An 18,681-nucleotide genomic window follows, 5' to 3' on the forward strand; every position below is an offset into this window, starting at 1 on the left:
AGAGTTGTGGGCAATTAATTTAAAAATTAAAAATATGAGAAAGCAGGATAGGGAACTTAACATTTAATTAGTATTAAAATCATCAGTCTGGCTCTGACTAGCCAAGTGACTTTAATGAAGAACTCATTGACTCATAACTGAATTATCTTTGGATAATCTCAATATTATTTTTCTTTTTTTTTTGTTGGTTTGGTTTTTGTTTGTTTGTTGTTGCAGGATTCACAGCAACAATTCTGCAATTTTCTTATATAGTGTACAGCATCTAGACACAGTCTTCTGCCATGAAGCTGCTGTTGAAGTTACAGAAACTAAAGCTCTTGTGGACTCTGAAACCTCCTAATAGGACTTTCCATGGACATCCCAGGCTGCTTTCTTCTGATGTATATTCCCAGTATGAGTCCATCAGACAGGGCAAACAGGAAATACCACAGTACTTTAACTTTGCAAATGATGTACTGGACAAATGGTCTGAGATTGAAAAGGTAGGGGATCTTCTGTTGTGCCAATGAACTACTTTAATTTTAAATTTCATTTGGAATAAGCTGGGTTTTTTTCTTTACAAAAACAATCAGTTGTCAAAACCAAATTTGCATTAGGGAATTATAAAAAAGTTCATTCTTTCTTGCTTTATGTATTGTTATTTTGTAGGAGCATTAATGCACAGTAAAAGGCTTAAACTGAAATAGGATCCAGATTAGGACTTGGGTCTGGAGATAATTAGGCTGGTAAACATTTCAGGTCCAGAAAAGGAGAATCTATTGGGAATAACAGGGCTTGATGAATAGTAAATCTTGATCCTTTAAGGACAAGAAAAAAAATAGCTGATATGCTAACTGTCAAATTCTCAGATCTTCCATAATTTACAGATGTCTGTGCATTATTATTTCATGGTCTTTCAGAAGAAAATCTTTTATGTTTAAATTCCTATGTTTTGTAGGCTGGAAAGAGACCATCAAACCCTGCTTTCTGGTGGATAAATGGAGAAGGAGAAGAAGTGAAGTGGAGCTTTGAGGAGCTGGGGTTCCTGTCTCGGAAAGTGGCCAATGTACTGACTAAAGAATGTGGACTGCAGAAGGGAGACAGGCTTATCCTGATCCTACCACGAATTCCAGAATGGTGGCTGGTCAAGGTGGCTTGTATGCGAGCAGGTCAGTGAGGTCAAATGGTCACTGCAAATCAGTTGAGAGGAGCAAGAATGGATATGGTTTATCGTGGAAAAATAGTGTAATAATCTGTGAGTGGACTGGCTGCCAGGCAGTCCTGAAGGGTTTTCACTAGGGGCCATAGGAAATGTAGCTCATGCAATGGGCAAGAAGATGCCAGAAGGCATGGAGGGGCCATGGAAGTCACCAGGCAGGTCCACATTTCATTCCTGACAGGAGAGCACAGGCGTCTGCATTAATCTAATCTAACTGTTTGGCTGGGGAACACCAGGGCAAATCCATATCAGAGAACAGTTTGGAAATATTTAGTAGTTTAGGTTCTTAGAAAAGAATCAGACATAGAAAAAATGCCAACACAAACTAACTTTATCTCTCTTCCAGGAATTGTCATAATCCCAGGAACATCCCAATTATCAGCCAAAGATATACTGTACCGACTCCAGGCATCAAAGGCTACGTGCATCATTACCACTGACAGACTGGCTCCTGCAGTGGACTCGGTGGCATCCCAGTGCCAGCACCTGAAAACCAAGCTAATGGTGTCCAAAGGCAGCAGGGAGGGATGGCTGAACTTTACTGAGCTGTACCAGTGAGTATGACTGAGTGCCACTGCAGTCATGAGGACAAAGCAGAACCCGTTCCCACAAGCACTCATTTATATCATTTACAACCACTGAAGTTGTAATGACATTCTCCTTTTTACAGAAACCAATCTGCTGACCATTCCTGCATCAAAACAAGGATTCAAGACCCAATGATTATCTTCTTTACGAGTGGAACTACAGGTTCTCCAAAGATGACTCAACATTCCCAGGGTAGTCTTGGTTTCAGACCCCTTTTAAGTGAAAGGTATGAAAGAGTTAAGCCTGGTTGAACATAAGGTAATTGAAGCTACATAGTAGAGCTATTGTAAAAAAATTACTGAATAAGAAATACCAGTGTACCTCCCCAGCCTTTCTCCCTTTGAAATCAGAGTAAAAACCCCATCAAATTGCTAGGTACTACGATCACCCCAGAGTCTTCTCCCGGTTAATATCTCTTACCCTCTTTCTGGGTATATTTCATAATCCCCTTTTTTTTTTTTTCCACTGTCAGGTACTGGTTGCATTTGACTCCCTCTAACATGATATGGAACACTGCAGACACAGGATGGATACTAACTTCAATAGCATCTTTTTTTGATCCTTGGGTTTTCGGATCGTGCGTCTTTATACATAACCTACCACAGACTGACTCAGAAGTTATCCTAAACGTAAGGGAAAAACTCATGGAAATGTAATCATCTGCAGAAAGCATGCCAAAACCAATTCTTGACAGCATCCACAGATTTCTTGGAGGTTGTGTTTATAGCAGTTTGAGATATTGTATTTGTTGTGTAAAGCCCTACTTTCATTTTTAATGTATACTGAAGGGAACAGACATGCAATCCATTCATACATTTTGCTTATAGCTGGTGAGCATGTGAATAAAAATCATCCAAAAGCAGCATTAAATGCCTGCCATTCATTCTAGTGACTATGGAAATAGTATCAGTGGGTATTAATGCAGAAATGAAGAGTTTCTGTGCCCACACCAACCAAGATGAAAATGAACACCTCCCTGTGATGTAGACAGAGGAGGAACTATTCTGGCCATGCCATAAACTGTGGGGTCCTGGTGTCAGGTAGATGTGTTAGCATGGGATTTTTGTAATCAAATCTACAGTCTCTGCATATTGCACCAACTGCAGGAGGGTTCCTCACCCAACAGAGGTGTGGTGCTTTTACATAGGGGGCAAATGTACTTCTCCTGTCTGTGTCACCTGTTTACTGTACATTCCAAAGGCAGTTTTTTGTCTGAGTTTCACATGTTCTTCTTGTTTAACCCTCTAGACTCTCTGCAGATTCCCAATTGATGCCCTAGTCGGTGCTCCAACATTGTTCCGCATGCTGGTGCAAAATGAGCTGTCCAAGTACGTAAAAAAAATATTTAGTAATGTTTAATTTACCCTAACTGAACTTAGTCATCTCCTATATTTAACTGCTCGACCCAAAATAGGGTAATAATTTGGTTTAAAATATTCTTTGTGAGAAGACCAGCATGAAAAATTTGAGTTTTGCTGAGGTTTTTGATAGAGAAACTTGATGTTTTCGGTCAGAAATGTCAGACTTATGCTACTTGTGAGTATGAAACTGAGAGTCTGTTAAATACTTTGTCATAATTTTTGTCTACCACATTAATTGTCCAGACTTTGGGAAAGACTTCATCCTAGAAAGTGCGCATCAGCATAACTGTGAGGAAATTATTTGTTGTGGCAATTGTACCTCCTCCCTATTCCAGTTCTCACTGCCTGTCATTGTTCCTTCCTTCCCTCTTGAACTTTCTCGCTTGGCCTGTTGCAGAGGGTCAGCAATCAGGGCCCTGGCTCAGCAGATAAGTATTTGGTTATTTATAATCCCAGCTGACTTCAGCAAAAATTTTATTTTTCACATGTTGAACTCTTACTGCTACTTATGTAGAGTGTTGAGCACAGTGATATCCTTGTTGTGTCCGGAGCAGAAGGATCAGGGCCCCTCTGATTTCCCCATTTCGTGGCACTAACTCTCCCAGTAAACAGCTCTCCCATGGTGTTCATCTTTGTGTGCTCCCTCTAGATTTAAGTATTGCCTTTCTTGTTTTTAACTCCCTGTGAAGATACAAATTCAGGAGCCTGAAGTACTGCATGAGTGGAGGGGAACCACTCAACCCAGAAGTCATGGAGCAGTGGAAGAACCAGACTGGGCTGGACATCCAGGAAGTATATGGCCAGACTGAATTGGTACATCTGTAGGGACAATAGCCTATTATATCCCTGGAATTTCTTTTTGCTGTAAGGTTTGTTTTGTAAGAACACAGTCTGTTTCCTCCACATTTCTGAGAATGTTTCAGTAATTCCCTTCCCTGGTAACCTCTGAAATAACTCCCTCTCATGGCTCTCCTCAGAAGAACAGAACCTGCCAGAAACATGAGGGTTTGGGAGGGAATGTGCTGTAATATTTCCACAAGTGTCCTTAAGCTAATTCCAAGTAACAGGGTCAGTCAAGAGGGCAGAGTTGGAATCTAAGGGAAGAAGACTGGTTAGCAGAGGACAGGAATTTTTCACAGAGAATGGAACAGGATTCTTTCAGGGAGTTTTATGATTTTGCTTATCCCTACCATACAGCACTGATATACAGGATCCTATGAATCTTAATTCCTTACTTTAGAATTAGTCTAGAAACTAGATTTAATGAATTAAGTGTGAATGTAGAAATTTTCTTTTGAAAAGCTTTGGTTTGATTTTGATTTTTTACAGGGAGTAATCTGCTCTGTTTTTAAAGGAATGAAGATTAAACCTGGATCAATGGGGAAAGCAGCTCCCCTTTATGATGTTCAGGTTCGTTGACTGCTCTTTAGATTCTGTCATGGGGGATTTTTTTGTTTGGTTGGATTTGTGTTTGGAGTTTGTTTTTGCATTGGACTAAAATAAGAACTGTTTTTCATCCTAGATCATAGACAAAAATGCCAATATTCTGCCTCCAGGACAACAGGGGGAAATTGCTGTCAGAAGCAAACCTATAAGGCCACTTGGTTTTTTCTCTGAATATTTAGTAAGAACTTTATTTTATTCCTCGTCACCACTACCAATCTCCCCAAAAGCTCTCCAATTGCATAATGGTCCTAAAGACTGGACATTTTTCACAATTTTATTATTTATTACCAGAGTAATTTGTTTATTTGAATTGGAGGGTGTTAAAAAAGGAAAGAAAATAATTTAGGATCAAGTCAAATTTTTTCTTAAAAAATAAAAATTATTTAAAACCTCTTTTATTGTATCTTATAGCAATATCAGTACATCCTTGACTGAAAAATTAAGTTCCAGTGCATTTGATATTATGTGTGTTATAACATAATGAAAAGCTAATACATGCTCAAAATCTAAACTACTGCTTGTAAACCACTTTAAGGATAACCCTAAGAAAACTGCAGAAAGTGAACGTGGGGATTTTTACGTCACTGGAGACAGAGGGACTATGGATGAAGAGGGATATTTCCAGTTTATTGGCAGAGACGATGACATCATAATTTCTTCAGGGTTAGTCTGCACACACCCATTCCAAACCTGCCATTGTATGTTGTCACATCTTGTGTTGTATATTCTTACATGTGAGCTTCTGGAATCATAATCCTGCAACAGGAATGAATTGACCTCTTGATTTTGGAATCCTTGCTGTTATTATTAGCTTTTCACAGACCTGCAGTATCATCTCTGTGATGATACTGGACCCTTTTCCCCTGCAACATCTTGTGTGTTTCAGCAAAGAATGAAGACTTCAATTGGCAAAGGAGGGATGTTTATCTGGTTTATTATTTTACTAAAATTGAAGGAACATCTATTGGATTCAAACAGCTTTTGAAACAATTTTTAACATGTTGAAAGGAAAGAACTTGATATTGTACGATGTGACTCCATAACCTGGCACAGGCTGCTGCTGCAGACCCCAGCTACAGGGTGGGATGGAGCTCCAGCCTAAGAGCCCCAAGGAGAGAGGACAGATGGAGAAGTATTCACAACCCCAGCAATCCTCTGCCTCAAAGACCACCATGAAATGCTCCTACTTTTAACCCAGCCAACTGTCCCATTTTGCCTAAAACTTTTATAGCTGGTTATTGATTTGTTCTGGCTTTGGTTTTTTTCTTCAACATGAAAATTTACAAACTTTTGGTACTGTTTTTTCCAGACAAAAAACAAGAGCCAAACATAATTTTTATTTTTCCTTACCTAGGTATCGCATTGGGCCTTTTGAAGTAGAGAGTGCCCTGATAGAGCACCCAGCTGTGGTAGAAACAGCTGTTGTCAGCAGCCCAGACCCCCTCAGAGGAGAGGTAAAGGTGCTGAATGGAGGGGGAAAGGCAATGCATTTGTCCAAATACATAATGATATCAAGGAATTTCTACTTTATTGAAAAACTGACAGCTCTAAGGCAATGTCATCTTAGAATCATGGAATTGTTTAGGTTGGAAAATACCTCTGAGATCATTGAGTCCAGCTATGAACCCAGCATTATCAGGTCTACAAATACACCATGTCCCTAAGCACCACATCTACTTCCATCATGGATAATCCTAGTGGGGCTGACAAGCAAATCCCTTCCCATTTACATGCCTTTGCTCTTCTGAGTTTCTTTTCATCCCAAGGTCTTCTCAGTGGAGAACAATACTGTGATGTTTACTTTGCCCTTATTTTTTAGCATTTGTCTGTACACTTAAATTTATGACCTTTGGTGCTGTCAAAGTTCTACTGCACTTGCCCAAGAATTAGACATGGGCTGCAAGTGTGGTAAATGCACAGTCCTCTGCCAGGATAACACAGGATTACTGTTCTCAGTGTGAACTTCAGAAAGAAATAAAATGTCCCTTGCCCTCAGAGAGAACTCCACAGAGACACATTTTATTGCCCCTTCTTCTCGGCTGCTGCTGAGAAGAAGGGGAAAAGGCTCTTATTTGTAATGAGGGCACACAAACTGTCCTTTAAACTTTCCCTTCTGCACATACACATGCAGAAGCTGGGCACAATCATTTCTTATCCTGTGCTGGTTTCTCTGTTCCTTATGACTCTTGTGACTCTGAGCAGCACTGCTCACTGGTAACTGCACATCAGCCCTTAAAAAACAGATTGTATCAGTCACTTTTATTAATTTTACCTTGCAGGTTGTGAAAGCATTTGTGGTTCTATCCCCAACATTTTCATCCACTGACCTGAAGAGCTTAATTCGTGACTTGCAGGACCATGTCAAGAAAACTACTGCTCCATATAAATACCCTAGAAAGGTAAATATTTCTGAGGAGAAACTTTAAAACAGGGCACCCTTTCCTAAATCTCAGGAGAATTACCATTTAGATTTTCATGATTCACTTGAAAGAGACAGCAGTAAAGATTCATCTAGACCACTGGCTCCAGAAGATCTGTCCTAAATAACATTAGTTTAGATTGTTTTTCATGAATTTGTGTAAACTACTTGTTCAAACTTCTCGAAATTGTCTAGGTTTTGTATATCCCAGTTAGATCTCCATGTTCTAAGTCATACTCACAATCATAATTCTCCATTTTGTGTTTGACCTTCAAACAAGCACTTGCCCATGCCTTTAAGGTAGCATATGACTGAATCTAAAGAAGTTTTTGTCTATTGGTCATTACAACTAATAAACAGACACAAGCCCAAGAGGATTCACTTGGTGTTTCATAGTAACCCAAGCACCACAGGAAAAGAGCTACTGCAGTGCCTTAGCCAACTTGAGCAGAACTCGCAGCACTAAGAACCATTAAAGACTTTGGGGCTGTAACATCCTTTTCTTTCTCTTTTTGTCATTCATCTCTCACCTCTGATACCATTCAGGCATTCATTGCCCTTCTGCTGTGAGTTACTGTACTCAGTTTGGTCAGCTGAGAGGCAGCTGTGCAGATGTTTGGCCATCTAGGCAGCCACAGGGATGGTCTCACACGTGGCACAATGTGCTCTCTGGTTTGGCTTGGATTTGAGGCAAGCAGCTCTTACTGATGGGAACCCTCTCAGTTTTCCACATATGCTTGGAGAGTCTTGGAAAACCAACTCTGTAGAACGTGCTGTATTGCTTTCTCTCTTTATTTTATCTAGATGGAATTTGTCAAAGAGCTGCCAAAGACAGTGACTGGGAAGATCAAGAGGAATGAATTAAGAGACAAAGAGTGGGGACGGATATAGCATTGTTTGGAATTTAACAGAACTTCTTCCATTCCATTAGCACTATACATTTCACTACTATAACTGCCATCATTCTGATTTCTTTATGTTAAGTGTCTGAGCATCAAAAAACTACAGGTAACATCAAGATGTGATATTTGTGCCTGATTGCAGAGTTTCCAATGTCAATACCTGACTGAATTTGAATTGTATTATTCTGGGTTAAAAATAAAATTTTCAATAGACAACTTTCCCTTTGAGACCTCCTCACCATCCCTCTTGCAGCCCAGCTTCCATTTGGTGTTATTCTTGAGAGACAATAAAAAAATATGATGCCCACATTTGAAAAGGTACTTTATGTCATATATATTTTGATTCACTATTTCCTGAGAGTTTACCCTGACATCCAAAGTTTATGGAAAGGACATGGAGACTGGTGTGGTCACTATATGGGTCCCAAAAATGCAACATTATGAAGAAGTTGGAAAAGAAAATATTTTTTGGTGCCACTGGACAGTGGCAGTAAAAGTCCTAAAAATGCATTGTTACAGATGGGGGATTAGCAGTTTTATTAGATAGGTTCAAAATCCACATTTTTGGTGGTAGGATGAGAACCATGTGTAGGTATCCTTTCTTTTGAAAGTGTCTTATCTCTTCCAAACACTAGCCAAACATTGAGTGGAATTCTCAATGCAAGGCTGGAAGTATTCTGAAATAGATATGAACCTAAGATCCCATCTTTTGCTTTAAAAACCTCTCTGAGGTAAATGAAATTGGAATTGACATTATGTTCAGTATGTGAGAAATAATCCTTTAATAAATGATGCTGTTATGCATAATGAGAAATTAGTAAGCTGTACACATTCACAGTATGTGCTTAATGTTGCACATATACATATATACGGTGTGTATAAATATATGTTTTTTTGTATGCATTTGGCACATAAAATTGCTATGCTTGCATTAGTAAGAAAGTTAATATTTAGTTTTATGTCTTGAAATGCTTACTACATTTCCAGAATGGGTTTGGAACTTGATCCTTCAGATTTTGTGGATTGTGATTTTTGTGACTGCATGAGTTATTTTAGCCAGTCCATTGACCAGGAGCATTTTATAAGTGATCTACAACTTCATCTCCTTTCCCACAATACCAAAAGTTGGAATTAAGCTTTAATGAAAAACAGAACAGCCTTTAGATGAGTTTGGGTTTAGTTATTCAAAAGGACTTCAGATTATTGGTATAAAACCAACTCCTCTGCTAATACTTGATCTAAGTCTAAATAGTCATCCTGTAAGAATAAAAAATGAACACAATTTATAAATAAAATGTACGTAAGCTTATCTGTTTGAAAAGGGTTTGTTATTGAAAAGATCAGGGTAGGATCTAAAAGATCAGAGAAGGGGTCATTCCCCATGTTTGGCCATCACACTCAAGTGTTAAAGATTCAGAACTCACCATCACAGTCTGAGCTTCCATCAGCTGTGGCAGAGCAACAGAGCTCATCATCTGCTAATTTGTTAATGGGTTCCTTGACAGTCCTTAAAATCCAAAATAAAGTTGTCTTCAAACACAATCTCACAGGCTTCTAGTGAGTGTAAAAAATTAAATCCTCCATGGGAGCAAGTAGTTTGTTTAATGTGATTCTACCAGAAGAAAAGTGAACAAAATAAGGTTGTGCTCAAACCTGGCTGTGGTTTTAAACTTCCCTTCCCTTTTCCTGTATTACAGCTTTGTTCTGAGAGACTAATTTTTCTCTCCTTCAGTCAGTCAGAACAGAAGGAAAACATGTTTTATATTTTAAATGTAATGTTGTATTTTAAATGTAATCCATTTTTGTACAGAATAATAAGAAATTGGATTAGATCTTTAAGTGCAATCGAAAAAAGATTGAAAATGTGATCTGCTCACAATTTCAGCATCTGATTCTATTTAAGGGCATTCAGATTTCATATGTGAGTACTTTTTGGAAAACTAATCCACTTTGAAATGATCAGATTTTTAATGTAATACATTTATTCCATGTAAGTAATAAAATTTTTAATATAATCTAATTATGAACTTTGAAAGTAATTGATTGTAAAGCAAATTTTAATCCTACAACGTGTTTCTAGGTTTTTGGTATTGGTCTCTGCTGGGCTTTAAACAGACCTGGCTAGACTTTTCCCTTAGCCCTGGTGGTGGCACAATTTGTTCATTCCAGCAGGGAAGGGCTTGTTCAGGAGCTTTCCTCTCTGCTGCAGCACAGCCTGCTCAGTCTGCACATGGGGTCAGACAGACTTTCCAATGTGTTCTTGCAGTTTTGCAATGATAACCTGAACCTGACTAGGAAAAAAGGAAGAAACAAACTGATGAATCAAAACATTTCAGTTTGATGTGTGGGCAGGAGCCTTTGCTCTGTCACACTGCCCAGGGTTCCAAGCAAACACACAAAGCCCCTCAGTGCTACCAAGGTTGTGCTCAGCTTCAGGGCTGTGTGATTGTCCTGCACTACTGACTTGAGGAGTTACTGAGTCAACCAATTGATATTCCTTGCTTCTCTAAAACAGAACTCACTTTTTTTGTTGGGCGCTCGGAGCGATGTGCTGGCTGCCAGCTAAATCCTAAAAAGAGCCTGAAACTTTTAAATTTGCAGGCTTGCCACAGAAAAGGAGAACAGTTTGTAATGAAAGTTGTGTTGTTTTTTCTCTGTCCAGACGAGTTGGCGTTTGTTCCATAACTACCACAGATGATCTCTGGGAACATTCAGGGGAAGAAACTGAGAAACACAGAGTGGTGCTCTTTGCTGCTGAGCTCCTCACCAGAACATGCTCATCCTGGACTTTTGTGTATTCCATTTTGTGTATTCCATTTTGTGTATTCCATCCTGTTTCCTTCAGTCTTAAGAGAACAGCCTTCTGAATAAGGGTGGAAGAGCATTGCTGTTCTGCTGCTCTGAAATATTTCTAAAGCAATATATTCTCTATAACTTTAAATACATGGGAGAAAATGTTTTTGAAAATAGTGATAGAAGAGGGAAAAATGGACTAGTCCTTATTTTTTGTATCTGCAGTGCTTTGACTGAAAGCCACAATATATGTAACTCTGTGCCAAATACTATTTTGTGAGAATGTTTTTTAACATTGTTGGTGATCAGACTTCCAGATCTAGCCAGTACTGGGTTACACAGAGTTTCAGGATTAAATATAATCAAGGATTTCCTGGGCTCACAGTTCAAACTGTGAGATATTTCCGTAACAGTCAAGCCAACAGTCAATGGGAACAGCAGAGGTTTAGATCAGCCCTGCTAGGTCACATCTCACATTTCTTGTTACCTCTCTGTAACCCGTGCACTTCACACCATGCTGCTACAGCACCTGATTCAGAAGATATAAGCAGTAGCTGAACTCCATGGCAAAGGCTGTATTGAGCATAAAAACACCGATGAACCAGAAAAACAAAACAAAACAAAAAACCCAACAACCCCAACCAACAACCAAACAACAAAGCCCAAGGTTATTTATCTCACATTTTCCTGGTTCTGCTGTAAACCCACTATGCACTACCCATAAAGGTATCTGCTGGCAGCAGGAGCCTGGGCAAACAGCAAATGTGCTGTGTAGTTAAAACTGTTCACAAGACCTTCCAGGACAACTCATTGTTATCAACTGGCTGATAAACACAGGTCCCAGGCTTGTGCCAGGAGGGTTCTGCAGGTGGATCTCAGCTCCTTCACACCCTCAAGCTCTGAAATGGATACTCCTTTGCTTTCCAGCCACAAAGCTCATTATTATCTGAGGTCAAAAACAGAAAACAAATGCACAAAATGCTGTGTCCATTACATTAATCTTAATGGCTCTGAGCATGCACTACTGAAACCCGAGGACAGTTGAGACTTTTATTTCTTTAGGAGCAGAAATGGAAAAGGAGATGAAAATAAATGGAGCTCGAATCTCCACTTCTTTAGAAGCAGAAATGGAAAAGATGAAAATAAATGGAGCTCGAATCTCCATTCGAGAGTGGTGGCAGCTGAGCATGGTTTGTATTCAAAAAGGTGAATTGTGTAATTCTTAGTGGTCTGTAGATTGTTTATTACCTTCTATGCCAGAAGTTAATTAATTTAACAATTATATTTCTTATTTGACTTCCTTACTTGAACATTTGACAATCAAAGGGGGGAGTGAATGGAAAAGATGAAAATAAATGGAGCTCGAATCTCAGGGTGGTGGCAGCTGAGCATGGTTTATATTCAAAAAGGTGAACTGTGTAATTCCTAGTGGTCTGTAGATTGTTTATTACCTTCTATGCCAGAAGTTAATTAATTTAACAATTATATTTCTTATTTGACTTCCTTACTTGAACATTTGACAATCAAAGGGGGGAGTGAAGTGGTCTCTAACAACTGTCATTGCCTTCATCATTGTAATTACTTTCATCATTTTTCTTTCACTTTCTGTGGCTTGGATTAAATCAGTTTAACTGTGACAGACTCAAAGCTGCCAGTGTTTTCTGCCTTAAAGTTATGCACCCTACTTTTACTGTGCCTGCAGCAAAGGAGCTATTTTGTACTTCAAGTCTGCACATCTCTATTCAAGTTCAGATGTGTGAGACTTATTTTACCACCTTCTCGTTTCTGGACTGAATGGTGCTGGTAGTCAACAAATCAGGAAAAGCTGTGAAGTGATCAGGACTGAAAGGGAAAAATACTTAAAACATTTCCAATTTTATTTTACTTTCAGGTGTTATCATCATCCCAGGGACAACACAACTGACAGTACCTGACATCTGCCATGGATTGCTGGCTTCCAAGGCCAGGTGTGTTATTACAATCCATGCTCTTGCTCCTGTGGTGGACTCAGTTGCATCCAAGTGCCAGTCTCTGAAAACAAAGCTGATTGTGTCTGAAAGCAGCAGGGCTGAGTGGCTGAACTTCAGCCATTTGCTCAAGTAAGTGCCTTCTACCTAAACCCTGTTAAAGTTATCTCCAGTGGAAATTTCCTCATGTTTGAACACCCTTGTACACCTGTATCTCATTAATGAATGAGATACCTCTAAGGGGGTAGAAGAAGAGGCAATTTAGTCTCTTTTTTATATACAGAAGCAATATTAAGGAATAGCCAAACTTAATTATAAAATAAGTAGCCTTATGATGTCTAGATTTGTTATATAAGACTATAAAACACAGAAAAGTGGGCAGGAATGACCTCTATTGACAGCTGTGGCATATTTACTCTCTAAAAGACAAATATTCTATGCAAATTATTCCATATTCCTTAAACTTGATGATAATGATGAACAGCTTTTCACTATAAAAGGCTAAAAAGGATACTGTAAAATGAATTTAATGTCTTTAGGAATCCTCTAGACAGATCACTGCCAGCCTACCTATCTGGCAGGATAACTGCCCTGACCTCCCTGCTGCCCATGGCCTGGGCTGCCTCAGCTGAGTGCTGAGCTGGCCAGGAGGCTCTGGGAATTTGGAGGGGGAGCTCCTGGGCAGCAGCAGGCAGCAGCCAGCCCCAGGACACGGCTGGGCTGGGGAGGCAGACTGCCCACACACAGCCTTGCAGGAGCGGGCAGTGCTGCGCGCCAAGCCAACAAACAGCAGCCCTGGCAGAGCATTTTTCATCTGTTTTTGTACATGCCACGCCACAGTTTGATCCAAGGTAAGTCTTAAATGTAAGAACACCATTCCCACAATGAACAGTTACTCGTATTTCATGTTGTTTTCCAGGCAGGCCACAAAACTAAGCCTGTTAGGTTTACAGGATTAGCTGTTTTAAGATGGCATAACCACAGGGTGATTGCTCTTTGAATAGGAATATAATACAGGAAGGATTTTGCAGCATGGTTCTTTTGGTCACAGGATATTACCAGCTGCTTCCAATCAGTGGGAGTTACTGGTGTTACTTAAAGCTCTCCCCTACTGTATTTCAGTACTGAAATGATAAATGAACTGAGTTACATGTAAATTCATGTTTTTATTACACAGCTGTGACCCTCAAGAAAGGCAAGTCAGCACTGGAAAACACTGAGGCTGTGAAAGTGGCTTGTTCTTAAAAGAAATTATCTTCAAGTTTCTCATGCCAATCTGAGTTTTAATCTAGCACAAGGGGGAAAGTGAATCTCAGGGCCAGGGTTTCATACCAAGGGATGATCCTTGAGCTTCAAGTCAGCATCAGAACAAATTAAGTACACCACATTCCACCATCAATGTATCACCTCTTCAGCTGATGGTTGGGTACTGTAACATCTTTCCTCAGCACTCACAGTGACAGCATTATTTGGCTTTTCATGTAAAGGAGATCATAATAATGTCTTATGGCTTGTCCATGAAAGTTTGAAGCACCATCTGACCATGGGGGAACCACTGAGCCCAAAAGTGATGGCACAGCAGAAAAGCCAGGGAATTAATGTCTAAACAATGAATGTTCAGTAAGAGCAAACTGTGAAAAATCAGAAGTAAACTGTAAGTAAGTCCTGTAGGCAGACAGGTCAGAGAGAGAGAGAGGAGGAAAGAAAACAAAAAATCCCAGTAATTACCCTGAGTTTTGTTCTTGGAAGTTAAGCAGGCTGTCATGAATCATGATTACCAACATCAGCCAGCAATAAACATTCACAGCTGGCCTTTGTGTCTGGTGTCAGATGGTTCTTTCCTTTGTGTGACTCAGACATTGATGGTTTTAATCTACACACAAAAATCTTCAAAAATTTAAACAAAACACCACAGGACATAAGAAAGCAGAGTTTTAATAAATGGGCTGCAATGGAGACAGGACTAGGGAAATAAAGTCCTCTTCATTTTCCACCTTCTGAAACAATTTTGACAGAAGAGGAAAATCTAAATTATGAAAGACTTGAACAAGTAGTTTTCATTAAACCAAAAGAAGTAACAAATTGTGTTCTTCAAGATAAGTCTTTTCCCATTAGCAACACACAGGATTTTGTGCTAGAAATTAAATACTAAAGCTAGAAAGTTCTAAAGGAGGCATACTCAAAACCCTGTTGGAAAGCAAGTTATAGCTGCACTGGTTTTGGCTGTATTTAGGAGTCACAGGGACAGTTCACTGCAACAGTAAGACAACAGAAAGCATTACTTCACTAGCATTACTTTCAATCTGAAACAAAATTAATAGCAAAATGCTAAAACTGTACCAAAAATTTAAATTTCATTCCCCTTATATAGTATGGTATAATGGAGAGCTTCTTTCATAAAAAGTTTCCAATCAGTACTTAAATTCAAACTTAGAGACTTAAGTAAAAAAAAAAAAAGATAAACACTTTGTAAAATCCCTCAAGGACTGAGTCTTTGGAAAGAGCAGCAAAAGGCTATCTTCAGGAGATTACTCAAAAGGATTCCATTCAGTGATTACAGCATTTCCTATAAAGCAGTAACTGCTGCATACACAGCTAATGTAAACACACATGTAGTTTTTGATAAAACCATCTGCAATGCCTGCACTGTACTTCTATTGTTCTAAAACAATCCAGTCTTTTACTCTACATCATCTCACAATATTCAAGTATTTATATATGTAACAGTTCTTTCCCTTCAAGTCAAGACAGCATACTTGTGTGTATATATAAATATATGTATAAATCCCTCCATCAAATGATCAGATTTACCTCATTCTGTTGCTCACACAGAAAAATGTTACCAAGTTCTGCAGCTGTCAGCTCACTTCCTTCCCAAAACCCTCTGCAGCCAACTCTTTTCCAGATCTCTCTCTGACAATAATAGCTCAGAGCTGCCTCTGTGCTGCCTTTTGGCTTCCGTAGCCTCCAGGTGTAACAAAGGAGAGTCCATACATGTCAGGGTGGTCACATCTACATATACATGCACGGACCCCTGCACTGTGTGCCAGGTACAGAAATGCAGAACAAAGCTGCAGGAGGACAGCAAGCTTCACCAGAAAGGTGATGCACTCTTGAGCACCCTTCCATCTGCTGAAATGTCAGTATGTTCCACCTGCAACGAGCATTAAAATTCTTACACATGCGGATTTTAAAACCAGGACTTCAAAACAAAACCCCTCTCTTCATTCCAACACCCTTTCAGAACTCCAGGGCAACTTTTTTTAATATGTTTGGATTACATTTACCTTTCCCTTATATCACGTTTTCTACACTATCAGAGCATCATTCCCCTTGGGCTCAGATTCTATTTCACTTTGATTCTTGTTTTCTTCTTTTACTTCTTTAGAGCTCTTCTCCTGCTCCTCAGTTTCTGCTTTAACTACCTCTGAATTCTGTTCTTCTGTCACACTTGATGGGTTTTGTTGTGCACCTTCTTTGTTGCTCTTCACCACCTCCTGTAGATTGTATTTCCTGAACAGAACATAGTCCCTCACCACACTTAAGCAACAGACGGTTTTTATTATTTCCACCACAATGGTGTATTGTGGATTATTAAGATCAACCTTGTTTTCTGGATTGAGACTGCCCACGATTCCTGTAAAAGAAGATGCAATTTAAAAGATGCTGGGAAAACTGTTTAAGAGCATAAGCATGTCTTGTTTCTCACTAATTGCAGAGAGATAATTTTTCAGTTACTTCAGTCCTACTGGTGGTACGTTCTGAGAGTCCTGCTCTGTTCCACCACTGTAAGCAATTACAAAAATAACTGGCTGTAACTGAGGGGGATCTTGCCTCCTCTCTCTTCATTTTTATCTATTCAATAAAATACTTGAGTAAGGTGGAGCTATTATATGAGTCAAATATTGGCCAGAAATACTAACATTATTATTTCAATACAGCATCCAAAGAGAAAGCCTAACAGCAGTCATTTCAAAGCACATATAGCTGATACTGCAAATTATAATCAACATTGTTCTCTCTTCTGCTTATAGTCTCTTAAGTTATCAACACCAACAAGGAATACTGATGTCAAGCTTTTTTAAGTCTCAGAGAAGCTTTTAGAATTCAACATAGAGATTTTAAGCAAAAAATGTGTTTGTCCATTACGACCTCTTTTAATAGTCTGACCCATGTTGTGCATGCAATCTTGTTCTGTTTTGTGTGAAATCCATACATACCTGCCAGTTCCTTAATTACTTCTTCCCTACTCATATGGCTGTTGTTACGAGCTTTGTAAACAATCTGAAAAGTACCCTTGTTAGGGGCTTTAAACCATGGCTCAAAAAAGGTTTCTGTGTATTTTTTCATATCTTCCATAAAAGCTTTGCAAGTTCCAGAAATGGGTAGCATGCGCAGAATGACTCTTGTTTTCTTCTTTTTAGTGGTGTGCATATCCTTCAGTATATGGTGCACCAGGTTCTCTGGTTCTACAAGAAAAACAGTTGGGTATGACCAACAAATTGAAGGCATTATCTCTCCTCTTCCCCTTCTAAATAATAAGCTGGGAACTTGGCTGCACTGCTGTCAGCCCCAAATCCTTTTACGTAAAGAGTTGCTTTACTATACCAAAACTAGAGAATCAAAGACGGTTTTGTCAAACCAGTTTCCTCTACCTTTATCTTCCTCACTAACAACAAAATTCAGTGGCACGGCCAAAGGGAAAGGTATTTGTTTGATATACACGTGTGACTTGGAAGCCGCACTGTGGCCTTTTACTAACAGCTTGAGAGCATTACTCAGGATCAGGAGAAGTCCCACCTATGCCCTGGGTTCTGATGAAGACCACATTGTTGGCACCACTCTCCACCGACTGGAACCGCCGCAGCTTCTGCTCCGTCGAGGCTCGGATCTGGCCAATCTCCTTCTTCAGAGCAGCCTCGACATCATCCTCATCCTCCTCCCTGTCGCTTCCAGACAGCCTCTCCTCGTAATCTGAAAACTTCACAGAGGCACCATTTGTTGGTGAGCACGGAGCAGCAGTGCCCCGCTCCCAGCCCGCGCTGGGCCCGCCACAGGGCACGGCCCGGGCCTCAGACCCAGTTAGAGTCTGCGTCGATAATAACACTCGCTAGAGCGGAGCGGGGCTGCGAGGGGCTTCGCCCGCAGAACGGGGGCATTCGGGGGCGTGGTGCACACACACGGCTCCTTCCATACGCACGGCTCCTTCCACACACACAGCGGGAGCCGAGGCCCCGGGGTGCCGCTCCCCCGCCCCGCCAGCCCGCCCCGAGCACCGCCGGCCCCGCCGCACGCACCTGCTCGGGCCCGTAGAGCAGGTCCCCGTACTCGCCGAGCAGGCTGTAGGCCTCCCCCACGCACTTGCGCTCGTTCATGTTGCAGGTGATGAGGATGCCGCGCATGCCGGCCTCCAGCTGCCGCCCGGCGCCGCGGGGCCGCTTGGCCCGGCCGGCCCCCGCCGCGAAGTGCCCCTTGCCGCCGAGACCCAACCGCGGGGACCGACCCGCCGGGAGCGAACAGCCGAGACCCAACCGCGGGGACCGACCCGCCGAGACCCAGCTGCGGGGACCGACCCGCGGGGACCGACCCGCCGGGAGCGAACCGCCGGGGCGCGGGGCGCGGAGCCGCGGTGGCGAGCACTCTGGTGGCGCGCCCAGCCGCGGCCGAACTCGTAGCCCTTGATGCTTTTACTTCCCCCGAGCTCCGGTTCCAGAGCTGGAGTCTGTGTTGGTAATTGCGGAGCTGAGGGGAGCAGGCGGACACTCACTCGCTGGAGCGGAGCGAGCAGCCCTCGGTCCAGCTCCGCAACGCCGCGTCCGACCCCGACCCGTGCGCCCCACGGACGGAGATGCTTCGGCCGAAGGTGTCACGGTGGGACCAGCTAAAGCAGAAACTTTGAACAGGTAAATGGAGGCTTGGAAGAATAGAGAACATGTGGTAACAGAAGAGTCGTGGCCCGTAGCGAAGTTCCTAAAGGAAAATGTCTGTGTGTGTCCCAGCCCGTAAG

General features: G+C 41.1%; 2 protein-coding genes across 3 annotated transcripts; one reads left to right on the forward strand and one right to left on the reverse strand.

Moving 5' to 3' along the window:
• Positions 1 to 145: 145 nt before the first annotated feature.
• On the forward strand, positions 146 to 9,487 carry LOC121334389 (acyl-coenzyme A synthetase ACSM4, mitochondrial-like). The gene is made up of 13 exons (XM_041401489.1): positions 146 to 482; positions 938 to 1,148; positions 1,545 to 1,752; positions 1,869 to 2,012; positions 2,259 to 2,415; positions 3,035 to 3,114; positions 3,837 to 3,960; positions 4,477 to 4,557; positions 4,670 to 4,771; positions 5,129 to 5,256; positions 5,948 to 6,047; positions 6,873 to 6,992; positions 7,817 to 9,487. The coding sequence occupies exons 1-13, from the start codon at positions 282 to 284 to the stop codon at positions 7,901 to 7,903; spliced, it is 1,743 nt and encodes a 580-aa protein (XP_041257423.1). The 5' UTR covers positions 146 to 281; the 3' UTR covers positions 7,904 to 9,487.
• Positions 9,488 to 14,593: 5,106 nt separating this feature from the next.
• THUMPD1 (THUMP domain containing 1) lies at positions 14,594 to 18,182 on the reverse strand. 2 transcript variants are annotated; one of them, XM_041401854.1, is made up of 5 exons: positions 17,972 to 18,149; positions 17,475 to 17,655; positions 16,895 to 17,143; positions 15,962 to 16,311; positions 14,594 to 15,828 (listed from the first exon to the last, which is right to left on the reverse strand). In XM_041401854.1, the coding sequence occupies exons 1-4, from the start codon at positions 18,074 to 18,076 to the stop codon at positions 15,983 to 15,985; spliced, it is 864 nt and encodes a 287-aa protein (XP_041257788.1). In that variant the 5' UTR covers positions 18,077 to 18,149; the 3' UTR covers positions 14,594 to 15,828; positions 15,962 to 15,982. The 2 variants fall into 2 exon arrangements, with proteins under 2 accessions (XP_041257788.1, XP_041257787.1); XM_041401853.1 differs by having other exon boundaries at positions 14,594 to 16,311; positions 17,972 to 18,182.
• Between the last annotated feature and the right edge of the window lie 499 nt (positions 18,183 to 18,681).

The sequence above is a fragment of the Onychostruthus taczanowskii genome, unplaced genomic scaffold (assembly GCF_017590055.1).
Source record: "Onychostruthus taczanowskii isolate IOZ18803 unplaced genomic scaffold, ASM1759005v1 scaffold19, whole genome shotgun sequence".
Classification (NCBI taxonomy): domain Eukaryota; kingdom Metazoa; phylum Chordata; class Aves; order Passeriformes; family Passeridae; genus Onychostruthus; species Onychostruthus taczanowskii.

Excerpts from the sequence above, each read along its gene's own strand:
- LOC121334389 (XM_041401489.1), top strand. The coding sequence starts at position 282 with ATGAAGCTGCTGTTGAAGTTACAGAAACTAAAGCTCTTGTGGACTCTG. Across the intron at positions 2,013-2,258 it reads AGACCCCTTTTAAGTGAAAG|GTACTGGTTGCATTTGACTC; the intron begins GTATGAAAGAGT and ends TTCCACTGTCAG. Across the intron at positions 3,115-3,836 it reads GTGCAAAATGAGCTGTCCAA|ATACAAATTCAGGAGCCTGA; the intron begins GTACGTAAAAAA and ends CTCCCTGTGAAG.
- THUMPD1 (XM_041401853.1), bottom strand. The coding sequence starts at position 18,076 with ATGCGCGGCATCCTCATCACCTGCAACATGAACGAGCGCAAGTGCGTG. Across the intron at positions 17,656-17,971 it reads TGCTCTACGGGCCCGAGCAG|TTTTCAGATTACGAGGAGAG; the intron begins GTGCGTGCGGCG and ends GCCTCTGTGAAG. Across the intron at positions 16,312-16,894 it reads AGTAATTAAGGAACTGGCAG|GAATCGTGGGCAGTCTCAAT; the intron begins GTATGTATGGAT and ends CTTCTTTTACAG.